The sequence below is a fragment of the Lactuca sativa genome, chromosome 1 (genome assembly GCF_002870075.4).
Source record: "Lactuca sativa cultivar Salinas chromosome 1, Lsat_Salinas_v11, whole genome shotgun sequence".
Lineage (NCBI taxonomy): Eukaryota > Viridiplantae > Streptophyta > Magnoliopsida > Asterales > Asteraceae > Lactuca > Lactuca sativa.
This window is the reverse complement of record NC_056623.2, coordinates 237974652-237998621: the sequence shown is the minus strand read 5'-3', so window position 1 is coordinate 237998621 and position 23970 is coordinate 237974652. Positions and strand designations below refer to the sequence as shown.

The following is a 23970-nucleotide window of genomic DNA, read 5'->3' as shown; positions in this document are numbered from 1 at the left end:
CACTTGGACCGGACTCACCCACAGACTATCGGAAATGGAATATATGATTCCTGCATCTAAAAGCTTGACCACTTCTTTCTTGACCATCTCTTGCATATTTGGGTTTAGTCTTCTTTGGTGCTACACAACCGGCTTTGCTCCTTCTTCCAGGTTAATCTTGTAAGAACAATAAGAGGGGCTTATCCCCTTGATGTCGGTGATGCTCCATGCAATGGCCCGTTTTCGCTTTTTCAAAACTTGTACTAGCTCTTCCTTTTCAGATTCAGAGAGGTCAGAGGTATTTTACTGGCTTTTGATGACCATCTTCAAGGAAAACATACTCTAGGTGATCTGGTAACGTTTTTAGCTCTGATTTTTCAATCTGCATGATGGACTCGCCAAGTGCAGGTAAGGTACTCGACGAGTTTACAGCTGAATTCACGAATTCTGCTTTTACTTCGCTTGGACTCAGCGAGTAGATCGGCCCTACTCGCCGAGTAGATATTTCAGATTGCTTCAATAGTTCTTTATACTCAGCTTCTTCCAGCAACCTATTGATCTCCATTAAGTCTTTTTCAGCATCAAATTCTTCATAAAAAATGGTGGTCTTGCTAGAATCCTCATCTTCACCTTCTTCCATCAATTCATCAAGCATGTCAATTGAGAATGCCATGTCATCACTATTCCTTGCATGCTTCATAGCTTGATCCACCCCAAAAGTAACCGAATCATCTCCTACCCGCAAAGTGAGCTTCGAATCTCTCATGTCCACTATAGCACTTTCCGTGTTGAGGAAGGGTCTTCCAAGGATGATTGGGACTTGAGGATCAGCCTCCATGTCTAGAATTATGAAATCAGCAGGAAATACAAACTTGTCTACCTTGACCAATAAGTCTTCACATATTCCTCTTGGAAAAGTGACTGTCTTGTTTGCTAAGTGAATCGCCATTCGAATTCGTCTTGGTTCCGGGAGATCCAGCTTCTTGAAGAATGAATAACGCATTAAATTCACACTTGCTCCTGAATCAGCCAAGGCATGAGTGGTAGCCAAGTTGCCAAATTTGCATGGTAAAGTCAAGCTTCCCGGGTCACCCTTCTTCTTCGGTAGTTTGTTGTGCATGGCAGCTGAGGAATTCTCATTAAGTACCACCTTTTTCACTTCCTCCATCTTCCTTCTATTTGTAAGAAGTTCCTTAAGGAATTTCGCGTATTTTGGCATTTGTGCGACAGCTTCAATGAAGGGTATGTTGATTTGAAGAGCCTTTATGTGATCAAGAAACTTCTGGTACTCTTCTTCCTGTTTTTCTCTCTTAGCTCGGGCTGGATATGGCATTGGAGGCTGAAAGGGCTTTTCAGGAATATGATTTTTCGGATTTGGCATTGGACTCGTCGAGTCCATATTCTGGACTCGGCGAGTAGGCTCTGCAGATTGAAGGTTTTGACTTTTGTCTTGAGTTTCTTCATCTTCTTTCTGCATTTCAGTTGGTGCTTCATTCTGAATAGGGGCCAGAGGAGTGATTATCTTCCCACTTCTTGTTGTGACTATGTTTATGTGCGCGCCTCGTGGGTTGTTTTCGGTTTTGCTAGGAAGTGTTCCCGATGATCTTTGGTTTATTTGTTGAGCAAGTTGCCCAAGCTGTGTTTCTATATTGTGGATAGATGCTTGCTGGTTTCTAAGCATGGTTCTTGTTTCTTGAATTGCAGCATCATGATCACTATGTCTCTTTTTGGAAGCAGCTACAAATTGGGGAAACATCTCTTCCAAACTTGGTTTTCTTTCTTGTACCGGCTCCTCCTTTTGGTAAAAACCTCTTCTTTTTTGCTTGAACTTCTCCTCCTCGTCCTTCTTGTACTCTTCATAAGGGAGCCACTCTTTCTTTGGTTTTCACCAATCTTCATCATATCGGTCTCCACTTGAGTAACATACTCGCACCTTGTTGTTGCCATTTTCATCTAAATCACAGTCTCTAGTAAGATGAGGCCCATTGTAGTTTTCACAACCCACCCGTATAGCATGTATTGTTTGGTGCATCTTGTGCATCCTCCTATCCATGTTTTTCAGCATAGCCATAACTGCTGACAAGTCTTCTGAAGCTGCATAGGCGGATCCCCGTGTCACATCATTTCTTGGATTATGATATTCTCTAGAATGCTTAGAGAATTCTTCAATTAGTTGTTTTATCACTGGAGGCGCCTTCTTTGTGAGTGGACCTTGTGATTCAAGTAGTTGCCTTGTTGTAACATTCACTCCATCATACAAGATGGAGACTTCTTGCTGGCTATTGAGGTCGTGATGTGGGCAATTTCTTATGAAGCTCTTGCACCTCTCCCAAGCTTCATATAGTGACTCTCCAGCTTGTTGTTCGAAATTGGCTATGGCTTTCTTGAGTTTGGATATCTTGGATGGTGGACAGAATTGATCAATGAACTCTTCTTTCAGCTGAGCCAATGTAGTGATCGTTCCGGGTGGTAGTGACTTGAGACAATCCTTAGCAGCACCTTTCAAAGTAACAGGAAGCATGTGAAGTAGCTGAGTTTCCCAGGGCACGTTGGGAACATTGAAGTAATCAGCTACATCATTAACTTCATCCAAGTGCCTGTAGGCGTCTTCGTGATCCTTTCCAGTGAAAGGGATCTCTTTAAGTAAAGCTAGGATATGACCCTTAAGCTCAAAAGTAGCAGTTGCAGGAATTGCGGGCTGCACAAGTCCCAGGCCAGTGTCATCTCGCATCCTCTTCTTCCATTCCCCCATGGGGACTTCATCGATATTATCCATAGTGATAGGTAAATCGTCCTCGAAATCGGATTCGTGCTTGTATGTAGGTTCTTCTTCTTCCTCGGTCTCGTACTCAATGTCTTCCTTAACTGGGTCTTCGATCACTAAACAGGCGTTGGATGCTCCTGATTTGTTGCTCTTCTTCTTGCTGAAAACAAACTTGAGGTTCTTTAGTGGTGAATTCTTTGAAGAAACGGATTCTCCAACGGATTTTCCTTTGTTCCTCCTTAGTGCAGATTCCGGGTCTTCGAGAGGTGGGACCAGAGGTGTATTAGATCCTCGGGTCATGAAACAACAGCAAACAAATAGGAAAAAGCGCGTAAAAAGAACAAAAATAAAATAGAACGAAACTAAAAAGATTTTGGAAAACAGCGATCTACTCGCCGAGTAGGTGCGAATGCACTCGGCGAGTAGACAGTTTAGAACTAAAAAAAACTAATCAAAAGACTTCTAAACTAAACTAATAGACTCCAAAAACTAACCTACTTACTGTATTACTGAAAAATATAACTTTGTGCAAGAAAACTCACACAAAGGATCGATAAAATTAGGTATTAGATTTAATTTGGGAATCGTTCCCCGGCAACGGCGCCAAAAACTTGATGCGTGTAAAATGCACTGGTTTTATTCCTACTTTGAATTAATAAATTTAGCACACAAAGGCAGTGAACCTGTCTTTTAGTGGTATAGTTGGATAAGTAGGGTGTCGAACTCAGGGAACGGATTTTTTAATTAATTACTAATTTTAATTAAGCAAGTAATAAAAGTAAAAGGGTTTTTCTCTAGTTTTACAAGACTCGAAACTTAAACACACCACTTAAGCACTTAATTAACTAAATAACTAAAACAAGTAACTAATTCACCAAATTTGATAAAGATGTTTCTGTTTAGGTTCAACCAATTCACTCCTATGGTTATTTTGAATTTATGACAGATTAATTGCTATTGGTTACCAACTATAGTGGTTAGGTTCATGTTCATTACTACTAACCCTTAGACAATCAATTAATTCAAGCAGTGATCAAGTGTTTAAACTAATTAATTCCCTAGTTCAATTATTTGGATTAAATAAGATTTGTAATTAGTTAATCAAATTGGTGTTTCAATTAACCTATTGTTTGTTGGTTTCTCAAACAAGCTCACACATTAATTTACCCATTCTCTTGTTAATCCTAGTTTCATATTCATTATTCCTAAGCATATGATAAAGTGTTCATAAAAACATATGAGGTTAACAACTAAGAGATGTTCATGCAGCTTAATTGTCTTCCAATTAACAGAAAATAGTTGTGGTTAATGCATAAGGTTCTTTAACAAACTTAATTTAATATATCACCAATAAACAATCAATCAAAAAGTAATAATTAAACCATAGGAGTTACTTGTTCTTCCCCAAACAGAAACAAAAATGAATTTAGTCCATAGTTGCAGTAAAAACAAACACAAAAACAAGTTCAACTAAGCTAAACATGATTAATCTCTAAGATTAAGTGGAATGTATCACCTAAATTGGCTTGATTCTTCAATGGATTGAAAACTAGGGTTTCTCAGCTCCTCAAAGGGTTCTTCAATCGCAGATGCACCTTCCAAAAAGCCAGAAAAGTCCCCAATTTGGATAAAGGCTTGGTATTTATAGTTATCACCAAATAGGGGCTACTCGGCGAGTAGATCACCCAACTCACCGAGTAGAAGCATGGAATCTGTGTTTGACCAGGAGTCTTAACTTATCTTCGGGAATCTTCTTGGGTACTCGCCGAGTAAGCTCGTCTACTCGCCGAGTAGGAGTGTGTTATTCCTTCTTTCTTCAATCTTTGGTCTCTAATTGCTTATCCTTGTTCCTTTTACTTCCAAGCATGCATTTTTGGACTGAAAACATAATTTAAGCATTATTAAGTACCTTTTGTCCATATTATGCACATAATTAGCTAAAAATGCATGCTAAACATATGACTAATTATGCAAATATCAGTGGTCCTATAAATATAGCGTGTCTGTGTCAGTTGTAGAGAGACGTCAGTGACATATGTGTGTGTTTTCCCAAGGTGTACCTTACATTTATTCGTAATAAATGTGTGCATGCTTGGATTAATTCTTCTTTTACTCCTTCTACATTATGTTTGATTGTTTGCCTTAATTGATCACTGATTTGGATCTATAGTTTTGGGACTAACAATTGGTATCAGAGCCAATTCAGTGTCAATTTGAAGAATCATAAGAGTGTGCGGTTGAAGATAGTTGTGGCTTTTGAGTATTTTTGGGTGTACGGCTGGAACTTTGAAGTTGTGCGGTTGAGACTTTGAACGTGTGTGGTTGGAACTTTGAAGGTGTGCGGTTGGAGTTTGAAGGTGTGCGGTTGAGTGTGCGGTTGGAGTGTACGGTTGAGTGTGCGGTTGGGACCCAGGCTTGTAATGACCTGGGTCCCCAAATCTAAATAATTCCGCTCATTGTGCAGCAACAGCTGCGGAGGAATGTCGTCAAACCTTGGTACGTCGATAGCGGTTGTTCCAGGCACATTGACAGGAGACATATCCCAACTGCATGTCATTCAGAATTTAATGGGGGCTATGTTTCCTTCACAGGAGGAGATGGAGGGAAGATCACTAAAAAAGGAATAGTTGTAGATGGAGTGCTGAGTTTTGAGAACGTCATCTATGCTCCTGAGTTAAAGTATAGCTTGTTGAGTGTCTCACAGATCAACTTATAGACTACGGATAATGATATAAGGTTAAGTTGTGTAGACCTTGATGCAATAGTGATTACAGAGTGTTCCATCAAGTTGTACCAGACATTTTTCTGATATAAACGTGTGCAAGCTCGATTTCTTTTCATCTTCATATTCTATTGCGATTGTTTGTTGCTTGATCATTGACAAAAGGAGTTAGTGGTGTTCTCAAAGTGACGTCTCCAACTTTTGATCAGATGGCCGACACCTTTCAACCGATATGGATACAACTTCAAGGATTCCTCCCCTTAATTCTGCTATTCGTACATCTGTGCCATCCACAAGTGATTCGACACCGATACAAATCTCCCTGCCTTTTGTAAAAAGAAGTCGACTCGATCCAAGGCATGGAGTGTTTATTCAAGATCAAGAACCACCAGTCCAACAACCCTCCATAGCTGCTACACCAACTCAATCGGCCCTAAAAGGATCAAGTAATGTTAGATCTTCGCTTGAAGTCGGGAGTTCTTCTGTTCCTGGGGGTTCTTCTCCTCCACAACCTGTGCATGATGTTGCCACTTTGAGGCTTGCCAGGTTTCTTGCTTAACAAGATTTAGATCCTTTACCTCGTGGCAAATGAATATCAATAGGTGAAGGAAGTTCAGGGGGAGCAGGCCCATCTATCTTAGAGCTCAAGGAGGAGATCACTACTCTTAAACAGAAGATCATCGAGGAAGACGTTCTGATCGGAAACCTCGATATTTGAGTTTCCGAGCTTGAAGAAGAAAACTTTCAGAAGTCTAAACAGATCTCCGATCTCCAGCTTAATCTTGGTGACGTATCAGCAGGCTACTCTGACTTGAAGAAAAAACTTATTGCAGAATTTGGTGACAAGTTCAACACCACTGTCGAAGAGCCTTGCGTCACTGCAGTGATCAAGTTTCAAGATAGCGATTGCGCTATTCGTCTTGTTTGATGCTAAGGATCTTCTGCAATTCAGGAAACGATACATACACACCTTGGTGATACTGATTAGAAGGACTGAGTCTATGCTAGCTCAAACCAAGGGGGAGATTGTCAGGTCACAATTTTGTGGTTTGAGCTAGGAATTCATATTGTATAGGTCTTGGTAGGGTCTTGGGGTTTGCTATGTTGGTTGTAGTATGTTAGCAAGTGTGTGCGGCCATACACGCGTGTGCGACTGCACACTCTGTGTGTGGCCATACACGTGTGTGCGGCTGCACACACTGTGTGTGGCCAGCCATACACACGTGTGCGGCTGTACACATGTATGTGGCTGTACACACGTGTGAGGCTGGTGGTCCTATAAATATAGTGTGTCTGTGTTAGTTGTAGAGAGACGTCAGTGACGTATGTGTGTGTTTTCCCAAGGTGTACCTGACATTTATTCGTAAAAGATGTGTGCAGGCTTAGATTAATTCTTCTTCTACTCCTTCTACACTATGTTTGATTGTTTGCCATAATTGATCATTGATTTGGATCTATAGTTTTGGGACTAACACTGATCACGTGCATTGCACTCTCATCCTTTCATTTCCTTTTTGTAACATCCCAGAATAGCAAAGAGTATAGTTGAAGGGCTAAAAGAGTAAAATTGGAAGGGGAACTCGGCGAGTCCATGGGTGGACTCGACGAGTAGAGTCGCGACTTGGTCGCGTGTTAAGTAGCCGACTCAGTGAGTCAGTAAGGTGGACTCGGCGAGTAGGCGCTGAGTGGAGAAAACCCTAATTCTCGTGGTTGATCCCTATATAAAGAACATAACATTCATTCCCCCAGCCTCTTTACTCATCCTCAAGTCCAGAAACCCATAGCCTTCGTGTGTGAGTGATTATATTGCATTGCGAAGCTTGGAGAAGCAGTTGTTGAGGAAATCTTGAAGGGTAGGAGGCTTGGAGCAAGGGGCTTTGCTTGGATTCGAGTTCCGTTGCAGTTGGGGCGTTCTTTTGAGGTAATATCTCGTCCTTGGGCTGTTATTCTTATGGATTCATCATTATGGGGTTTGTGGGGAGCTTATCTTTTGGTGTTTTGGAGTTTAGAGGTTAGATCTGAGGTTGCTACCTCAGATCTGGAATGGAGAAGGGTTGGAATGCCTGAAAGTCCCTGTGTTTGAGTGTGTAGTGAAGCTATCATGTCCCAAACCCTAGCCCTAAAGTGTTAAAGGCCTAGATCTCTTTGGATTCACGTAAAGTTTGCCACTTTACGTGATGGATGGGTTGTAGGAGGCTAGATCTATGTTTTGGATCAATTGCATGGCCTGGAGTGCTTCTGTATGGATTCAGACCGGTGGTACTCGGCGAGTCACATGGGTGGACTCGACGAGTTACTTGAAGATGAGCTGGAACTCGACGAGTTGGAAGAACAACTCGGCGAGTTGGATGAAGATGGCCTGGAACTCGGCGAGTTGTATGAACAACTCAGCGAGTAGGTTGAAGATAGCCTTAGACTCGGCGAGTCTGTTCTTGGACTCGGCGAGTCTTGTCGAAGAGTCCCAATATTTTCTGGTCGAGTTGAGAATCGGTGAGTCAAGGGATGACTCGGTGAGTTGTGTGCGGGTGGACTCAGAGTTGTTGGACTCGGCGAGTCTCGAGGTAACTCGGTGAGTTAGGTCGCGGATTGAGGGAAGTCCTGAGCTTGGGGACTCGGCGAGTCATCGGGTTGACTCGGCGAGTAGAGTCAGTCAGGGGTTGACTTTGACCTTGTCCAAGGGTTGACCAATTGTCTTCCGGGGGTATTTTGGTAATTAAGGGTATTTATTGAGTTGAGTGTTTTGGTGTTCAGTAGAGGAGTTCGTGTCGGAGTTTGGAGCAGCGGGATCTTATCCTTTCAGCCGACAGTTTCGAGGTGAGTTATTCTCACTATATCAACAGGGTCTAAGGCACCAAGGCCGACCCTTATCGGATTGAGATCCGGGTAGTTGTTGTTAAGTTACTGCTTGATATGTTTGCATCCTGAGAGCTAGGATGGTATATGTTAGAGACCTGATTGAGATCGGTATCTTGAGAGATAGGGAGATGCTATGCTAGTGACCTATTAGGTCGGTATCCTGGTTAGGATGATGATATGTTATGTGATCTGTTTGATCTGCTTGTTGACTGTGAATTGCTATATGATTGTATGTATATGTGCACATGGTTGTTTGGACTGGAGTTGGGGTTGAGGCGGGGCTTGCTTTGTGCTGTAGGCCAAGATACCCAGGGTGGACCGGTTGTCCCAAAGGTCCAGCGAGCGGTCCGGATAGGCTGTAGGCCCCAAGAGGGCGGACCAGACGTGCCGAGGCTCGGAGAGTGGACCAGGCCGATTGAAGGCCCGGTGCGGGCGGACCAATCACACTGTAGACTCGAGGTTTATGGCTAGACTCAGAGGGTGGACCAGGTGGACTGTAGGCCGGTGCGGCGGACCAGTCACACAGTAGACCCGAAGTGCATGGCTGTTTTGTGATCAGATATGTTGTGGCATGTTATGCGTGTATGGTATAAGTGGTTGGTATTTTGGGGATATCTCACTAAGCTTTCGGGCTTACAGTTGTGGTTTTATGTTTTTTCAGGTGCTTCAGGAGACCGTGGCAAGGCGAAGGCGTGATCGTACCTTTCCTCATGATTTTGTAGTAATGTGATTCAGGGAATACGCTAAATGTTTTGTATTGAAAACCTTTTTGTAATGATTTAATGGAATCGAGTTGTTTTTGAAAAATTTAAAATTGGTTGTATTTTTCGGTCGTTACACTTTTGAAAACCCTTTTTAAGTTATTTATTATTTTTTTAAACAATTTTACCATTTCCTTAGTTAGAATCCTGACACTCTCGAGGGTGTGCCCGAATCCCTCAAACCAAGGCTCTGATACAAACTTGTAACGTCCCAAACTTTTACAAAACAAATTTTCATTTTTAATTTGTAAACACTCTTGCATAAACCATGAAATTCCAACATAATTGTTTTCAAACCCCCATTCATTACAGCTTTGTTTAAATCATCAGAGTGTCCCAAAACATATTAGTGAAAAAGAGAGATAGAGTGCATGTTGCGCCATCACGCATTACCCTTGCCCTTGGGCTTAGATGTACCTGAAACAAATACACAAACGGTAAGCTTGAAAACTTAGTGAGTTCCCCAGAGCACACTTATACACAAACACGTACAACATATCATGCTAGTTAACAGCTATACAGAACACATAAGCCATGTAAACAACATATAAGGAAGCCCTGGAAACCCTCCAGGGTTTTACTCCAGGGGCCATGGGAACCCCCACATGGTCTTAGCCCAATACCTTGCAAACCCCCCGGGGTCTTTGACCTAGGATGCCAATGAAACCCTCCAAGGTCTTACACCTAAGTGCCTCGGGACCCCCCTGAGGTCTTTGACCTACGATGCCAAGGAAACCCTCCAAGGTCTTACACCTAAGTCCCTCGAGAACCCCCAAGGTCTTTCATACACAATACACAGAAACAAATAGCACATTACATATCAAATAGTCCAAATATCATATACATAACAGTTAATGGGTTGGCCTTGGTGCCTTCGACCCATTGGTACGGTGAGGAGACTCACCTCTGACTTCTGAATACAAAAGTTGCTCTCCTAACAGTCTGCAACCTCCGGTGCTAAATAATAATATTAGATAATGTTAGGAGTTTGATTAACCAAGGGAGACCCAAACTCCCAACCCTTTCATAAGGCCCAATTATCCATCCCTTGCTAATGGGCCCAAAGTCCAAGTCCTAAATCCTTAATGGGTCACTTGGGCCAATAAAGCCCAATCAATATAACTAGGGCCCACAACAAATGATACAACCCATAATTCATAGAATGCAACCCAACCCAATAACCAAAGTGAGGCCCAAGACTCAAAGGTCCTAAACAGATTCGACCCAACTGTGATGTGTACGCTCGACGTACCATCCTAGTACGCGCAGCGTACCATCCTGGTACGCGCAGCGTACTGGTGTCTTGGGACTAAGTGAGGCGTACACTGGTTACGCCCAACGTACAACCAATTTAAGCATTTTCTCCATTAAGTGCTTAATACTCGTTTCCTTTACGTCCAAAAGCCAGATCTAAGTTTGATAAGACGTCCTAAGGCATAAAGTTGGCAACTTTATGCCTTTGCATGCCTCATATACACCCAACACCTCCATTAAGACCTTTCCAAGGACTTTAACCCATGCATGACACCAATCCTCCCATCAAGACTGATGTGTGTTAAACCAAATAGTTTTAGTCCTACTTCTAAATTATAAATTAATCACACAAAAGGCATTGGACATGTCAATTGGTGGTATAGATCTAGTAAGCAGGGTATCGAACTCAGGGAACTGCAATAAAACTAATTACCAAAATTATCTAAAAACAAAATAACAAATAATAAAAGAGGGGTTTTCTCTAGTTTTACAAGACTAGAAACTTACTGACAATTAAACTAAATAACTAACTAACAACTAAGCAAGCAAAGACCAACTAAATTCAATATCTAAAGGGACTTCTGTTCAGGTTCGACTCAATTGATCCTATGGTTGATTTAATGGTAATAGTGCAATGAACCTTTTATTGGCTACCGATTTAGGTGATTAGATTCACATTCGCTATGCTAATCCTTAGAAAATAATCTAATTCAAGCAGTGGTCAGTTGTCTAAATTAATTAATTCTCTAGGTTATTTATTCGGGTTAAATAAGACTTGTAATGGTTAATCAAATTATCACTTCAATTAGCCTCTTGTTGTTGGTTTATCAAACAAGCTCACACATTAATTTACCCATTATCTAATTAATCCTAGTGTCATATTCACTAGTCCTAGGCACATAATAAAGTGTTCACATAAATCACATGAGGTAAATAATTAAGAGATGTTCATGCAGCCTAATTGCCTTCCTATTAACATAAAATAGTTATGGTTAATGCATAAGGATCTTTAACAAGCTTAATTCAACAAAATCACCTATTAATAGTTAATCCTACCATTAATCAAACCATAGTCTTAAATTTGTCTTACCCAAACAGAAGCTAGTAAGTTTAGCTCATGATTAAGGCAGTAGAAAACTCAAAAACGAAATTCAATAACATAAACATGGTTCAAGTACTAGATCTAGTTAAGAGAAATCAAAGTATGCCTTAGTTATCCTTAAAAACTTGAATTGGGTTGGATCTTCACTCTTCCAGATGTCTCTCTTTGCTATGAATCACAGCTCCTCCTCCTAGGGTTCTCAGAAGTCTTGTCTATCGATCTGGAGGGTTTCTTTTATAGATTCGACTCGACTCGTCGAGTCCAAGACCGACTCGTCGAGTCCCTCATTAAATTCCCGTGTACGGCAAGTCAAGGACTCTTCTGCTTCGCAAATATTCATGGGAAATCGTCGAGTAAATGTCCCTACTCGTCGAGTCCTTTGTGTTTTTGGGATTTTTCTTCCTTTGTTCATTCCAAAGTTTCCCGATAGCTACTCCAGCTTCCTTTTGCTTTCGAGCACTTCTTTTGGACTGAAAATATAATTCAAACATAATTAAGTACCTTTTGTCCATAATATGCAATTAATTAGCTAATAAATGCTATAAATCCATACGAAATACAGGGCTAAACATGCACATATCAAAGACTCAATTTTTATGGTTCTAAAGGACCAAGGGGCCTAAGATCTATCTTTCTCATCATCTGGAGTTGCTCAACTCACAAATAGAGGTCCAAAGTCAACCAAAAGGGATTAAGAAGAAAACCCTAACTAAAGCTAGAGATTTAAGATGAAAGATCCAAGCTTTTTACCTCCACAAGCTTTGCAAGATGACTATGATGCAGGATCTTGAAGCACCAACTCGTTCCAAGCTTTTTTAACCACCTCTTCTTCTTGGAATAACCACTAAAAGGGCCACAAATGCACTTTTTAGAGCTCAAAATGGTCTCACAAGTTTCTCTGGAGTGTAGGGACGTTCTAAGGCAGTGAAGGCTCTCTAGGGTTGAGTCCAAGGGACTTACAGTCGCTTAAATAGGTCTCATGTCCGAAAGTTAGGGTTTTGGACCACTGGCACGTACGCTCGACATACGGCTTGGTACACCAGCGTATCTCTAGTTCCTTCGTGACCATTCAACATAGTACGCTAAGCGTACACTTTAGTACACTAAGCGTACTTAAAGTGCCAATTATGATAAAATGAAATTCTTGAGGGTTTCAAGACATACCAGATTTAGTGTGTTACAACTTATACGATATTATCGTCTCACGATCACTCGAGATAAATTCCATGAAGTGATACAAGTAAGCGTGGGTTTAATCCAATACTCAGAACTTATGAGCACTCATGAGTGTTGTTGCAATATCTAACCATTTCAGACAATCTACAAGCCAAATTCATGACAGTCTTGATTCAATACCTACTTCCAAAGTATGATCGACTGTGGATAGTTTGAATAATCTTATTATTCTGGAAGTCAAAACTTGAAAAATTGAAACAATAGAAAATAATTGACAAAAGATAGTAACTTTACTCATAAATAAACAACAACTTTTATTTATTCATCAAATGTAAATTAAATTTTATCTATTACAAGTTTCAAAAATAGTTATCTAATCATTAAAACTAATATCCTCTTTCAGCCTGATGCGCCTCGCATGCTGCAAATGTTTAACCCTATTCAATCCCTTCATGAGGGGATCTGATGGGTTCTCTTCTGACGATACCCTCTTTGCTACGAGGAGTCCTTCTATCTTGTGTCTTATGAAGTGATATTTTATGTCAATGTGCCTGGATCTGCTATGATCCCATGCTTCCTTGGCTAAGGTAACCACACTGTCACTATCATAGAAAATCTCCATAGGCTCCTTTATAGCTGGTACAACTCCAAGGTCTCCAATGAAGTTCTTCAGCCATATCACCTCCTTCGCTGCTTCGCTTTCTGCTATGTACTTTGATTCGCACGTTGAATTAGCTACAGTCTCCAGCTTTGAACTTTTCCAAGTAACTGCTCCTCCATTCAGGGTAAATACCCAGCCCGACTGAGAGCGGAAATTATCTATGTCGGTCTGAAAGCTGGCGTCACTATACCCTGTCACTCTCAAATCATCACTCCCACCAAGGATAAGAACCTAGTCCTTAGACTTCGTAGGTAATTAAGAATATTATTTACCAAAGTCCAGTGAGCCTTACCAGGGTTCCCCTGATATCTGCTGACCATGCTCAAGGCAAAGGCCACATTAGGTCGAGTACAAGTCATTGCAAACATTATCGAGCCTACTATGGAAACATATGGCAATCGAATCATCTCAGCTATCTCAGCCTCTATACTCAGACTTTGAGTCTTACTCAGTTTGGCATTGCTTTGGATCGCTAACTCACCTTCCTTGAAATTCCGCATGTTGAACCTCTTCAACACCTTGTCCAAGTAGATACTTTGACTAAGTCCAATTGGTCTTTTACTACTGTCTCTTAATATCCTTATCCCTAGGATATAGGCAACTTCTACAAGGTCCTTCATAGTGAAACACTTCCGAAGCCAGGATTTCACCTCCTGCAAGGTTGCGATGTCGTTTCCTATGACTAGTATTTCATCCACATAGAATACCAAAAAGCTAACTACACTCCCACTAGCTCTGACATATACATAGGACTCATCATCGCTTCTCGAAAAGCCAAACTCTTTGACTTTCTCATCGAAACAAAGATTGCATCTACGAGATACTTGTTTCAATCCATAAATGGATTTCTCAAGCTTACAAACTCTATTAGGGTACTTTGCATTGACAAAACCCTTTGGATGACTCATGTAAACATCCTTAGCCAACTTTCCATTAAGGAAAGTGGTTTTGAAATCCATTTGCCATATTTCATAACCATGAAATGCAGCTATGGCTAGCATAACCCTAATAGACTTAATCTTCGCTACTGGTGAGAAGGTCTCGTCATAGTCAACTCCCAGAGTTTGAGTAAAGTCCTTCGTAGCCAGTCGCGCCTTATAAGTGTGTACTTTCCCATCCATATCAGTCTTCTTCTTGAAGATCCATTTGCACCCGACTGTCTTACGACCCGGTACATTGTCAACCAAGTTCCAAACTTGATTGTCATACACGGACTGAATCTCGCTATCCATAACCTCTTTCCACTTTGTAGACTCAGGGCCTGCCATGACGTGCTTGTAGCTGTTAGGTTCATCCAAATTTACCAGTGTGCTTTCACTGATAAATGTATCACCTTTTATAGTAATATGGAAACCATAAAACTCAGGTGTATTTCTAACTCTAGAGGAAGGCCTCAGAGGTACAAACTCGTCAATTGGCTCAACATGAGTATCCTCCTCAGGTTAATCGCTAGTGTTTGAGGTTCCTTCACCACCTGACTCTTGAAGCTCTTCAAGGTCAATTTTCCTCCCACTGTTTCCTTGGATTATGAATTCTCTCTCACGAAAGAATCCTCTCCTTGCAATAAAGACAACATTGTCACTCGGTCTGTAGAAGAGATTACCAAATGATTTTTGTGGGTAGCCGATGAAAAATACACCGCTCACTCCGAGGTTCGAGCTTGTCCTAAGTCTCGCGTCTCACGAAAGCCTCGCAACCCTAAACCTTGATGTGTGCCAACGAGGAAACCTTCCCTATCCATATCTAGTGAGGTGTATTGGCAACCTTCTTAGTAGGGACTAAATTAAGGATATGGGCAGCAGTCTCTAAGGCATATTCCCAAAATGAGATTGGTAACGAAGCTCGACTCATCATGGAACGATCCATGTCTAACAAGGTTCAATTGCGCCTCTCAGCCACACCATTAACCTGTGGTGTCATAGGAGGTGTCAATTGTTAAACAGTTCCACATTCCTTAAGATAGTCTAGGAACTCGATACTAAGATACTCTCTACCTCGATCGGACTGGAGCATCTTTATCTTCCTATCCATCTGATTCTCCACTTCTTGCTTAAACTCTTTGAATCTTTTAAAGATTTCTGACTTATGCTTGATTAAGTAGACATAGACATATTTACTATAATCATCAGTAAAAGTCACATAAAAGCGGTTAGCATCCCTTGTGGCGGTTTTGAAGGGTACACATACATCTGTGTGTGTGAGGTCCAACAAACCTTTACCCCTCTCACAAGTACCAGTGAAGGGTGACTTAGTAATGTTTCCAAGCAAAAAAGATTCTCAACTATCATCTGAATTTAAGTAAAATGATTCCAAGACTCCAGCCTTTTGGAGTTGGCCTATATGCTTCTTGTTGACATGACCAAGATGACAATGCCACAAGGATGCTTTATCCAAACTAGTGGAAGAATCAATATGCAATACATTATTTCCTAAGCTCTATACAACCATCACAGTTTCATATACTCCATTACAAGGCAATGATTTAAAATAAAATACATTATTATGAAAAGCATTAATAGCACCACTTTCATTATCAAACGAAAAACTAAAACCTTGTTTGTACAAACCATGAAACGAAATAATATTTCCCGCCATTTCAGGCGAGTAACAACAATTATTCAAATCTAATTTCAACCCACTACAAAGAAATAAAGAATAAACTCCAATCTTGGTGTCAGTTAAAGTGTAACGTCCCAAAAATACGGGCCAAAAATTTCATTTTTAAAACATGTACTTAGCAAAACATTAGAAGTAAAACATTCACCGATCATATCATTTCATAAAAGATATCGCATGTTTCGGAACACATTTTATAAAACATAATAATGTCAGAGTACAAATCCCCAGGAAGATCTCATAGTGCGGAATACGAGGCATATGTGTGATGTGTCGCTACCGCACCAGCTCCTTCCCCTTCGAAGAAGAGGTACCTAAAACCAAAACTAAAAACTATAAGCACGAAGCTTAGTGATTTCCCTCAACATACCACATACCATACAACCACATAACATACAATATTTTGTCAGGCATATATGGGTGCCCGACCTACCCCTTCGGTCCTCTCGACTGGATACTGACTAGTATATCTGGGAGCTGGCCTCCCCTTCGGTCCTCTCGACTGGATACTGACTAGCATACCTGGGTGCTGGTCTCCCCTTCGGTCCACTCAACCGAATACTGACTAGCATGTCTGGGAGCTGGTCTCCCCTTCGGTTCTCTCGACCGGGTACTGGGGACTATTTCACCCCCTTACCATTACCACATAACACATATATCACATAAGCTATCTAGCATGACTGGTCTTGACCGCCCCTTCGGCCCTATGGACCGGTAATCTAGGGAACTACCTCCGCCTACTGTCACTAGCATATAGCATCATATCATACTAGAACAATAACATATCACAGGTAGTAGCAAACCTAGATGAATATCACAAAGACAAACATCTATCATACAATTCCTACTGCTGGGGGCCGACATTGTGGCCTTAGACCCACCGCTATTGGAAGGTAACTCACCTCAAAGTAGCTGCTGATCTGTGTGGGAGCTGACTGTCTTCTGCTGTTGCTGCCCCGGAAATCCTCCGGCTATAATTCCCACAAAACACTTAGTCATACACTGCTAGATGTACTTAGGGTAAAATTCCCCTTTTACCCTTAACCAGGTCAAAGTCCAAGTCCAAGTCAAGTCCCAGTTGACCTGACTCGCCGAGTTGGCTCTCCAACTCGTCGAGTCCCTAATCATTCGATTGACCATAATCCCGTCTCTTCTCGTCGAGTTAGGCATTAAATCAACGAGTTTTCCTTCTAAACCGACGTCCAATAGTCCTTCATCCTACCCGCCGAGTTGTATGAACAACTAACCGAGTTCGTCTTCATCCGAAGAACATTCTATGCTGCGACTCGCTGAGTTGTATGAACAACTCGCCGAGTCTGTTCTTGAGGCAAGAAGATTGTCTTGAACTGGCCGAGTCATGGCATTGACTCGCCGAGTTACTACATGAGTTAGTCTGTGACAACCCGAAATTTCCATTCTGTACAAACTATATCACTTCAATAGGAGTTATAGCAGTCATAGTTAATTTTCAGACTTTTTCGCGTAAGTTTGAGTAATTCAGGGTTTACACTTCAAGAGATATCAGGAGAGTGGATGCACTAGGGTTTAGTGCAACACTGTATTCCAACACTCTGTTATAGGAGAAATCATTTTAGGAATAAAAATATTTTCTGCCAAAAATATCTCAGGACTATAAATAGAATTCTGAACCAAATTCAATCATTATTCGCATTTCCAACTAGAGAAAAGCCATTTTCTCTCTCACGGATCTTCGGGTTTTTATCCCAAATCGTGAGTACCTCTTTCTAGTAGTGTTAGTAAGCTTAATATGTGTATATAACATGATTTAGTAGGCTAAATCACTAGATTTAGGAGTTTACTCCCCAAGGTGTTCTTGGGCGGTAAACTCCCGAAACAAAGCCTAGACCTTCCCTTGTGTTATGCTACTACCTTAGACTCATTTATATGTGTGTTAGGGACAAGAAAACAACCAAGAAACACAAACACATGGGTGTTCACGGCCCAAGATGATCTTGGACCGTGAACTCCAAAATCTTGGATCAAAGGGTACTTTTAAGGCCCCTAAAGCCTTAGAAAATTACTAGGAATTGTTCCCACTTAAATGAAGGACTAAAACACATCAAAATCACCCCTTCAAGTGAGTTCACGGCCCTAATAAGCTTCTTGGGCCGTGAACATCAAACAAAGGAACGAAAGTGTGCCTAAGGCCTTCATATGCATGGAATAAAAGTCTAGAACCTATACCACTTATGCAAGAGACTTGAAAGCATCAAAAACACCCATCCTTAAGAGTTTACGGCCGCAAACTCTAAAGGAAATGGACTTAAGGTCGTAAACTCCTCAAAGGAGTGTTTCTATGCCTTAAACCCTTCCATGAATTGAACCACCAAGTTGGAATAATTCTAGGGATCATTTAGAACTTCAAAACACAAAATACCACCAAGATTGGGAGTTTACGGCCGTAAATTCAAGAGTTTACAACCGTAAACTCGATGTGTGAAGCTATATGGAGAGTAAACTATTTTATGGGGTCCTTTGGAACCCTAAACCTAAGTACCTTGTCCCACAATAGCTTAGATGCAATCCTTAGGGCTTAAAACACTTACATAAAGTGTTTATTTTGTTCTAGGATGTCTTAACATTATCAATTATTAATTTAAGACTAATTGAGTGCATATATGTGTGATTATATGTTCATTAGGATCGTAGTGAGTGTACAAGTATTCACTTGACACCTAGCAGTCCTACCTCTTCAGTTCATCCGTATCACCCACAACAGGTGAGTTCATACCCCTAATAAATGTTTTAAATGATTTTAAATGCTTTAATGGGGGGGGGGGGAATACAAGTAGAAAACAGCATGTTATTAAATCATCTATATGTATTTTATAACTGTGTTTTCATTCAACAGATTTCACATACTACAAAATGTGATGCATGAAATGGTTTTCTATCTTTAAAATACTTTGTTATCAAATGTATTACTTTTGAAATGTTTATCAAAATGACATCAAGTCACTTTTATATTTGTTCAAAACCCTTAGGTGTCTTACAAAACCATTTTTCATTCTTGAACTAAACCATGCATATACACTTATATTCTTACATATGTATTGATGATATAGTTTACAGCTTTCATTTAGTTTCTCACACCCTTGAGTAGTAAGAGTTTATAAGCCTACTTGAACAACCAATTACCTTTCAGTAAATTATCATAGGGATAATTTGAATCACACAAGAGTCAGTTCATTCATGAGTCTATACCAGTACATTACCTGATACATGAGTACATTTACATATGATTACATGATACATGTGTACGTTTACATATGCTTACATGATACATGAATACGCTTACATGAACACATTACATGAGTACCTTTACGTAGATACATTTACCTGTGTATATTAACATGAAGACTTGTATCTCGAATTGCGAGGTTGATTTATTAGTACCTTCTGTGTAAATCTTCCTGCCTATCCCTAGTACATCGGGATAGCTAGACAGGACCTTATCCCTAGTACCTTCTGTGTTAGCCCTAGTACCTCGGGATAACACTTACATTAGTACTTTTTCCTTTTTACTTTATTTTGTGATACTTTCACATAAACGATGAGTTAGACTAAGTACTTTAGTACTAGTCAATATAAGGAAAAGCTATCATTTTACTTACAGAACATTTAAGTCTTGGTAGAAGACTATCATATCATTTTCCTATTTTACTTTATTTTGTGATAGATTCACCTAAACAAAGAGTTAGACTAAGTACTTTTAGTACTAGTCAATAGAAAGGAAAAACTATCATTTTACTTACAAAACATTCGGGTCTTGGTAGAAGACTACATTATCATAACAAAACATTCTGGTCTTGGTAGAAGACTACATTATCATAACAAAACATTCGGGTCTTGGTAGAAGACTACATTATCATAACAAAACATTCGGGTCTTGGTAGAAGACTACATTATCATAACAAAACATTCGAGTCTTGGTAGAAGACTACATTATCATAACAAAACATTCGTGTCTTGGTAGAAGACTACATTGTCATAACAGAACATTCGGGTCTTGGTAAAAGACTACATTGTCATAACAAAACATTCGGGTCTTGGTAGAAGACTACATCTCAAACTGATAGAAAATAAGGGATTTTCTAGGGCTTTTCATACTTACATCAACATTTTCATTTAAAGGTTTACATGACTTTTAAAACAGCTTCTAGTAAGCAAGACAATGACACTTAAATAGTTATGAATTCACCAGCTTTAAAGTTGATACTCTCTTTCAAAATAACTTGTATTCTCAGGACCTCAGTAGACAGGTACGGTGGCCAGGTTTTGAGAAGACGGAGCAGACAAGTCTCGTCTTTTATTTTGATTGTATATTTTTGGTGTCTTATTACAATGAAATAACACACATGTATTAAAACTTTACTTATAATGCAATGGATGATGTTGTTGCTTGTTTACTATTTTACACTGTTGTGATACTGTACATGCCGTCCTCCACCCCTGAACGTTTCCGCCGTTCGTGGTTTTGGGGTGTGACAGATTGGTAACAGAGCATTGTTTATAGTGAATCTAGTATATCAAACCATAAAAGATATACTAGCTATAAATACATGGGGATTAAAACACTCCGTCTAAGAGTTATACTTTTAAGTAATAAAATATTTAAGTAAGTATACGTGCCTGCATTCATACTAAAATCAGTGTCACAATGACAAGAACAAAAGTATTATGACTGTTGAATATCACAAGTAAGCCTGGGGATATATGGTCAGTCTTGGGAATGGCATAGCCTGATCAACTATGTTGGTCCGAGGAGTGATTAGCATATGCCCAAGAATGGTTGTGATATGGCAACAAGTCTAAAAACTTACCAACACAACCATAAGGAAATACCATAGGGGTATTTGGTCTGACTGTAATTATCTTAGTTAGTTCGTCTATTTTAGCTATTTATTATATCCCTTTTCTCGTTTAGAATAAAATGGTTGGATTTCACCATGGGGATCCGTACATCCCGAACCAAGGCAATGCTGGTTGGCTAGAGGCAGAACCAGAAGATGATCACCCAATCCCTTTGGATGATCACCATGCTGAGGGTTTTTCCGATAGTTCTGACTCCGAGCCTGAAGTCAACAACCTACCCCTAGCTGCTCAAAATCCAAACCTGAACCCCCATCCCGTGTTTCAAGGATCCACACCTCTGTGGGCCACAAACTTGGCTAGATGGAGCCAGGAACAAGGTCAGCCCATTCCCTACAATGGAGACCGAAGTTTCTACAACCTCACTGAAGGAGGTTCTGCTGACAGGGTCCTACCCATCATGGTTCGTAGAATTTCCAGAAACACGATACTGGGTCAGGCAACTATTGACCGGGTCGTGGAGATTGAAGCCAACTCTGGCGTTAACACTGTCCACATTCGCCAACTAGAGTATGCTCATGAAAGGACTCTGGTCCACAATGCAAATCTGCAGAGGGAACTTGCTGAAACTCAAGCTGAAGTTAAGGAACTTCGAGCTCAATAAGTGAGAGCTGACAGGCGTATGAGGGACATGGAATGTCTACTATCGGGATCAAGAACTCATGCTAGCAGTTCTCGTCGCCGATAGAATCTCGTCGACTCATCTTTTGGATATAACCTAGTTTATGTAAAACTTTGGTCTAATTTCCTGTCTTTATAAATCTTATACCTGTTAGGTCTTGATCTAGTCTTAATTTTGTCAAAATTTTCCATCTTGGTTGATGTAAGGCCTACTCCTAGGCTAATTTTCCCGAACTTGTTACATCTGTAATTCCAGTATTATTGACATATATCTAATCATATGGAAATTATTATCCAAATACTGTTATCTTCATTTAGTCATACTATTCCTTATATTGTTGGGCTATGGGTAGTTAGTCCATGAGACACATTCATTAATCATTTATTCTTATCGATGTCGTCATCTTTTAAACGTATATTTAAAGATGCCGCCACGCAGAAACACAAGGCGTAAGCCAAACAACTAAACACCGATACCACCACCTCCACCACCACCAGAACCTCTTCAACCACCTAACCCTTTTGATGCCAACATGTTCCAGGCAGCTTTCACAGCGGCAGTTGCAGCTGCTGTGTCAGCAATCAACGCTCCTGCCCCTAGTGGATCAGGAACAGGTGCACCTCCCTCGAACCACGGCGAAAGCTATAGACACCCTCGGGAATGCACCTACAAGGACTTCACGAACGCTAAACCCCGCAACTTCAATGGAACTGGGGGTGTTATGGTGTTAAGACAATGAATTGAAAAGATGGAATCCGTCTTTGAAATCTGTGCTTGCTAGGAGGGCAACAAGGTCAAGTTTGCAGCTTGTACCTTCTCTGACAGAGCACTAACATGGTGGAATAGCCATGTTAACTATCTGACTTTGGTGGTGGCGTATTTCATCAGCTGGGAAAAGTTAAAGGACATGATGATGAAAGAGTACTATCCTCAAGGTGAGGTACAGAAACTCGAGCAGGAATTCTGGGGTCTTCAAATGGTTGGATCCGACATCACAACCTACACAAACAGGTTCTGTGATCTGGCAAACTTATGTCCTGATATGTTGCCCTTGAGAGCAAAAAGATAGAGAGATACATCTGGGGACTGTCGCCCTAGATCCAGTCAAGTGTGATCGCTTCCCGGCCTATTACCTTTGATAGCGCCAAGGAACTGGCACAATCTCTCATCGATCATCGGAAACCTCAGAACCTAACAATCCCTGCATCCGTACCACCGAAGGACAAAAACAACAAGAAAGGGTGGTCTAAGAGGAAAAGAGGGGCTTCGCAAGGATCCTCCAAGAGACAACAACTTGTGGCAATCAATGTTGCCACAGTTACTCCCGTTGTCCCTACGAACCCCTTACCAGCAAAAAATTATGTTGGAACTCTTCCGAAGTGCAACAAATGCAGCTTCCACCACCACGGACCTTGCAAGGAGATGCAGTGCTCTAACTACAACAGGAAGGGGCGTTCAGCCGTTACTGCAAGGCTCCAATAGCTCAGGCCGCGCAAGTTCCTAATGCCGGTATGGGCCAAACTTGCTACGGTTGTGGCGAGGTGGGCCACTACAAGAGGAACTGCCCTAAAGCGGGGATGGCTGGAGGAGTAGGAAGAGTTATGGCCCTAGGCCACGAGGAAGCGGTAGCTGATCCTACGATAGTTACTGCTACGTTTCTCCTCGATAACTCATATGCTTGTATACTTTTCGATAGTGGAGCTGAGAAAAGTTTTGTAAGCCACAAATTCGCACACCTGCTTAAACAAAAACCCTGTGCTTTAGAAAATTCATTCATGGTAGAAATGGCTAACGGGAAAACGGAGAGTACTAACTACATATACGTAGGTTGTACCTTAACTTTAGATGGCCATACTTTCAAGATAGATCTCATGCCAGTCCCAGTTAAATGTTCCGACGTTATCATCGGCATGGATTGGTTGAGTCTTCTTCGCGCCGACATCATGTGCTTTGAAAAAGCAGTTCGTCTTAACCTTCCTAACAACGAAACCTTTATTATCTATGGCGACAAACCTAGTATGAGCCTTCGCATCATTTCGTGCATTCAAGCTCAGAAGTGCTTGTGAAAGGAGTACCATGCATTCCTCGCACACGTCGTTGATACAAGTCTAGAAATGAAAGACATTCAGGACATCCCAAAAGTACGCGACTTCCTCGACATCTTCCCAGAAGAACTTCCCGGTTTTCCACCGCAACGCCAAGTCGAGTTTAGAATCGACTTAGTGCCAGGAGCTACCCCAGTAGCCAAATCTCCTTATCATCTGGCATCGGCCGAGATGTAGGATTTTTCCAATCAACTTAACGAACTTCTCAAGAAGGGATTCATTCAACCAAGCTTCTCACCATGGGGAGCACCGGTCTTGTTCGTCAAGAAGAAGGATGGATCGTTTCGCATGTGCATCGAATATAGAGAACTCAACAAGCTTACAATTAAAAATCGTTATCCTTTGCCCCGCATTGACGATTTATTTGATCAACTTCAAGGAGCCAACTACGTCTCGAAGATAGATCTACGATCCGGATATCACCAACTATGAGTGTTAGAGGAGGATGTTCCCAAGACA

General features: G+C 41.0%; 1 protein-coding gene and 1 non-coding gene across 2 annotated transcripts; one reads left to right on the top strand and one right to left on the bottom strand.

Annotated features, from left to right (window-relative positions):
- Nucleotides 1–271: 271 nt before the first annotated feature.
- On the bottom strand, nt 272–1735 carry LOC111886940 (uncharacterized). The gene has a single exon (XM_023883180.1). It carries the CDS (start codon nt 1733–1735, stop codon nt 272–274), a length of 1464 nt encoding a protein of 487 aa, XP_023738948.1.
- A 529-nt stretch (nt 1736–2264) lies between these two features.
- On the top strand, nt 2265–2371 carry LOC111886995 (small nucleolar RNA R71). The gene has a single exon (XR_002848648.1). It is a non-coding gene; the product is annotated as a small nucleolar RNA R71 (small nucleolar RNA).
- The last annotated feature ends 21599 nt before the right edge of the window (nt 2372–23970 follow it).

Bases quoted from the DNA above. Each gene is read 5' to 3' on its own strand.
- LOC111886940 (XM_023883180.1), bottom strand. From the start codon at position 1,735: ATGTTTCCCCAATTTGTAGCTGCTTCCAAAAAGAGACATAGTGATCAT.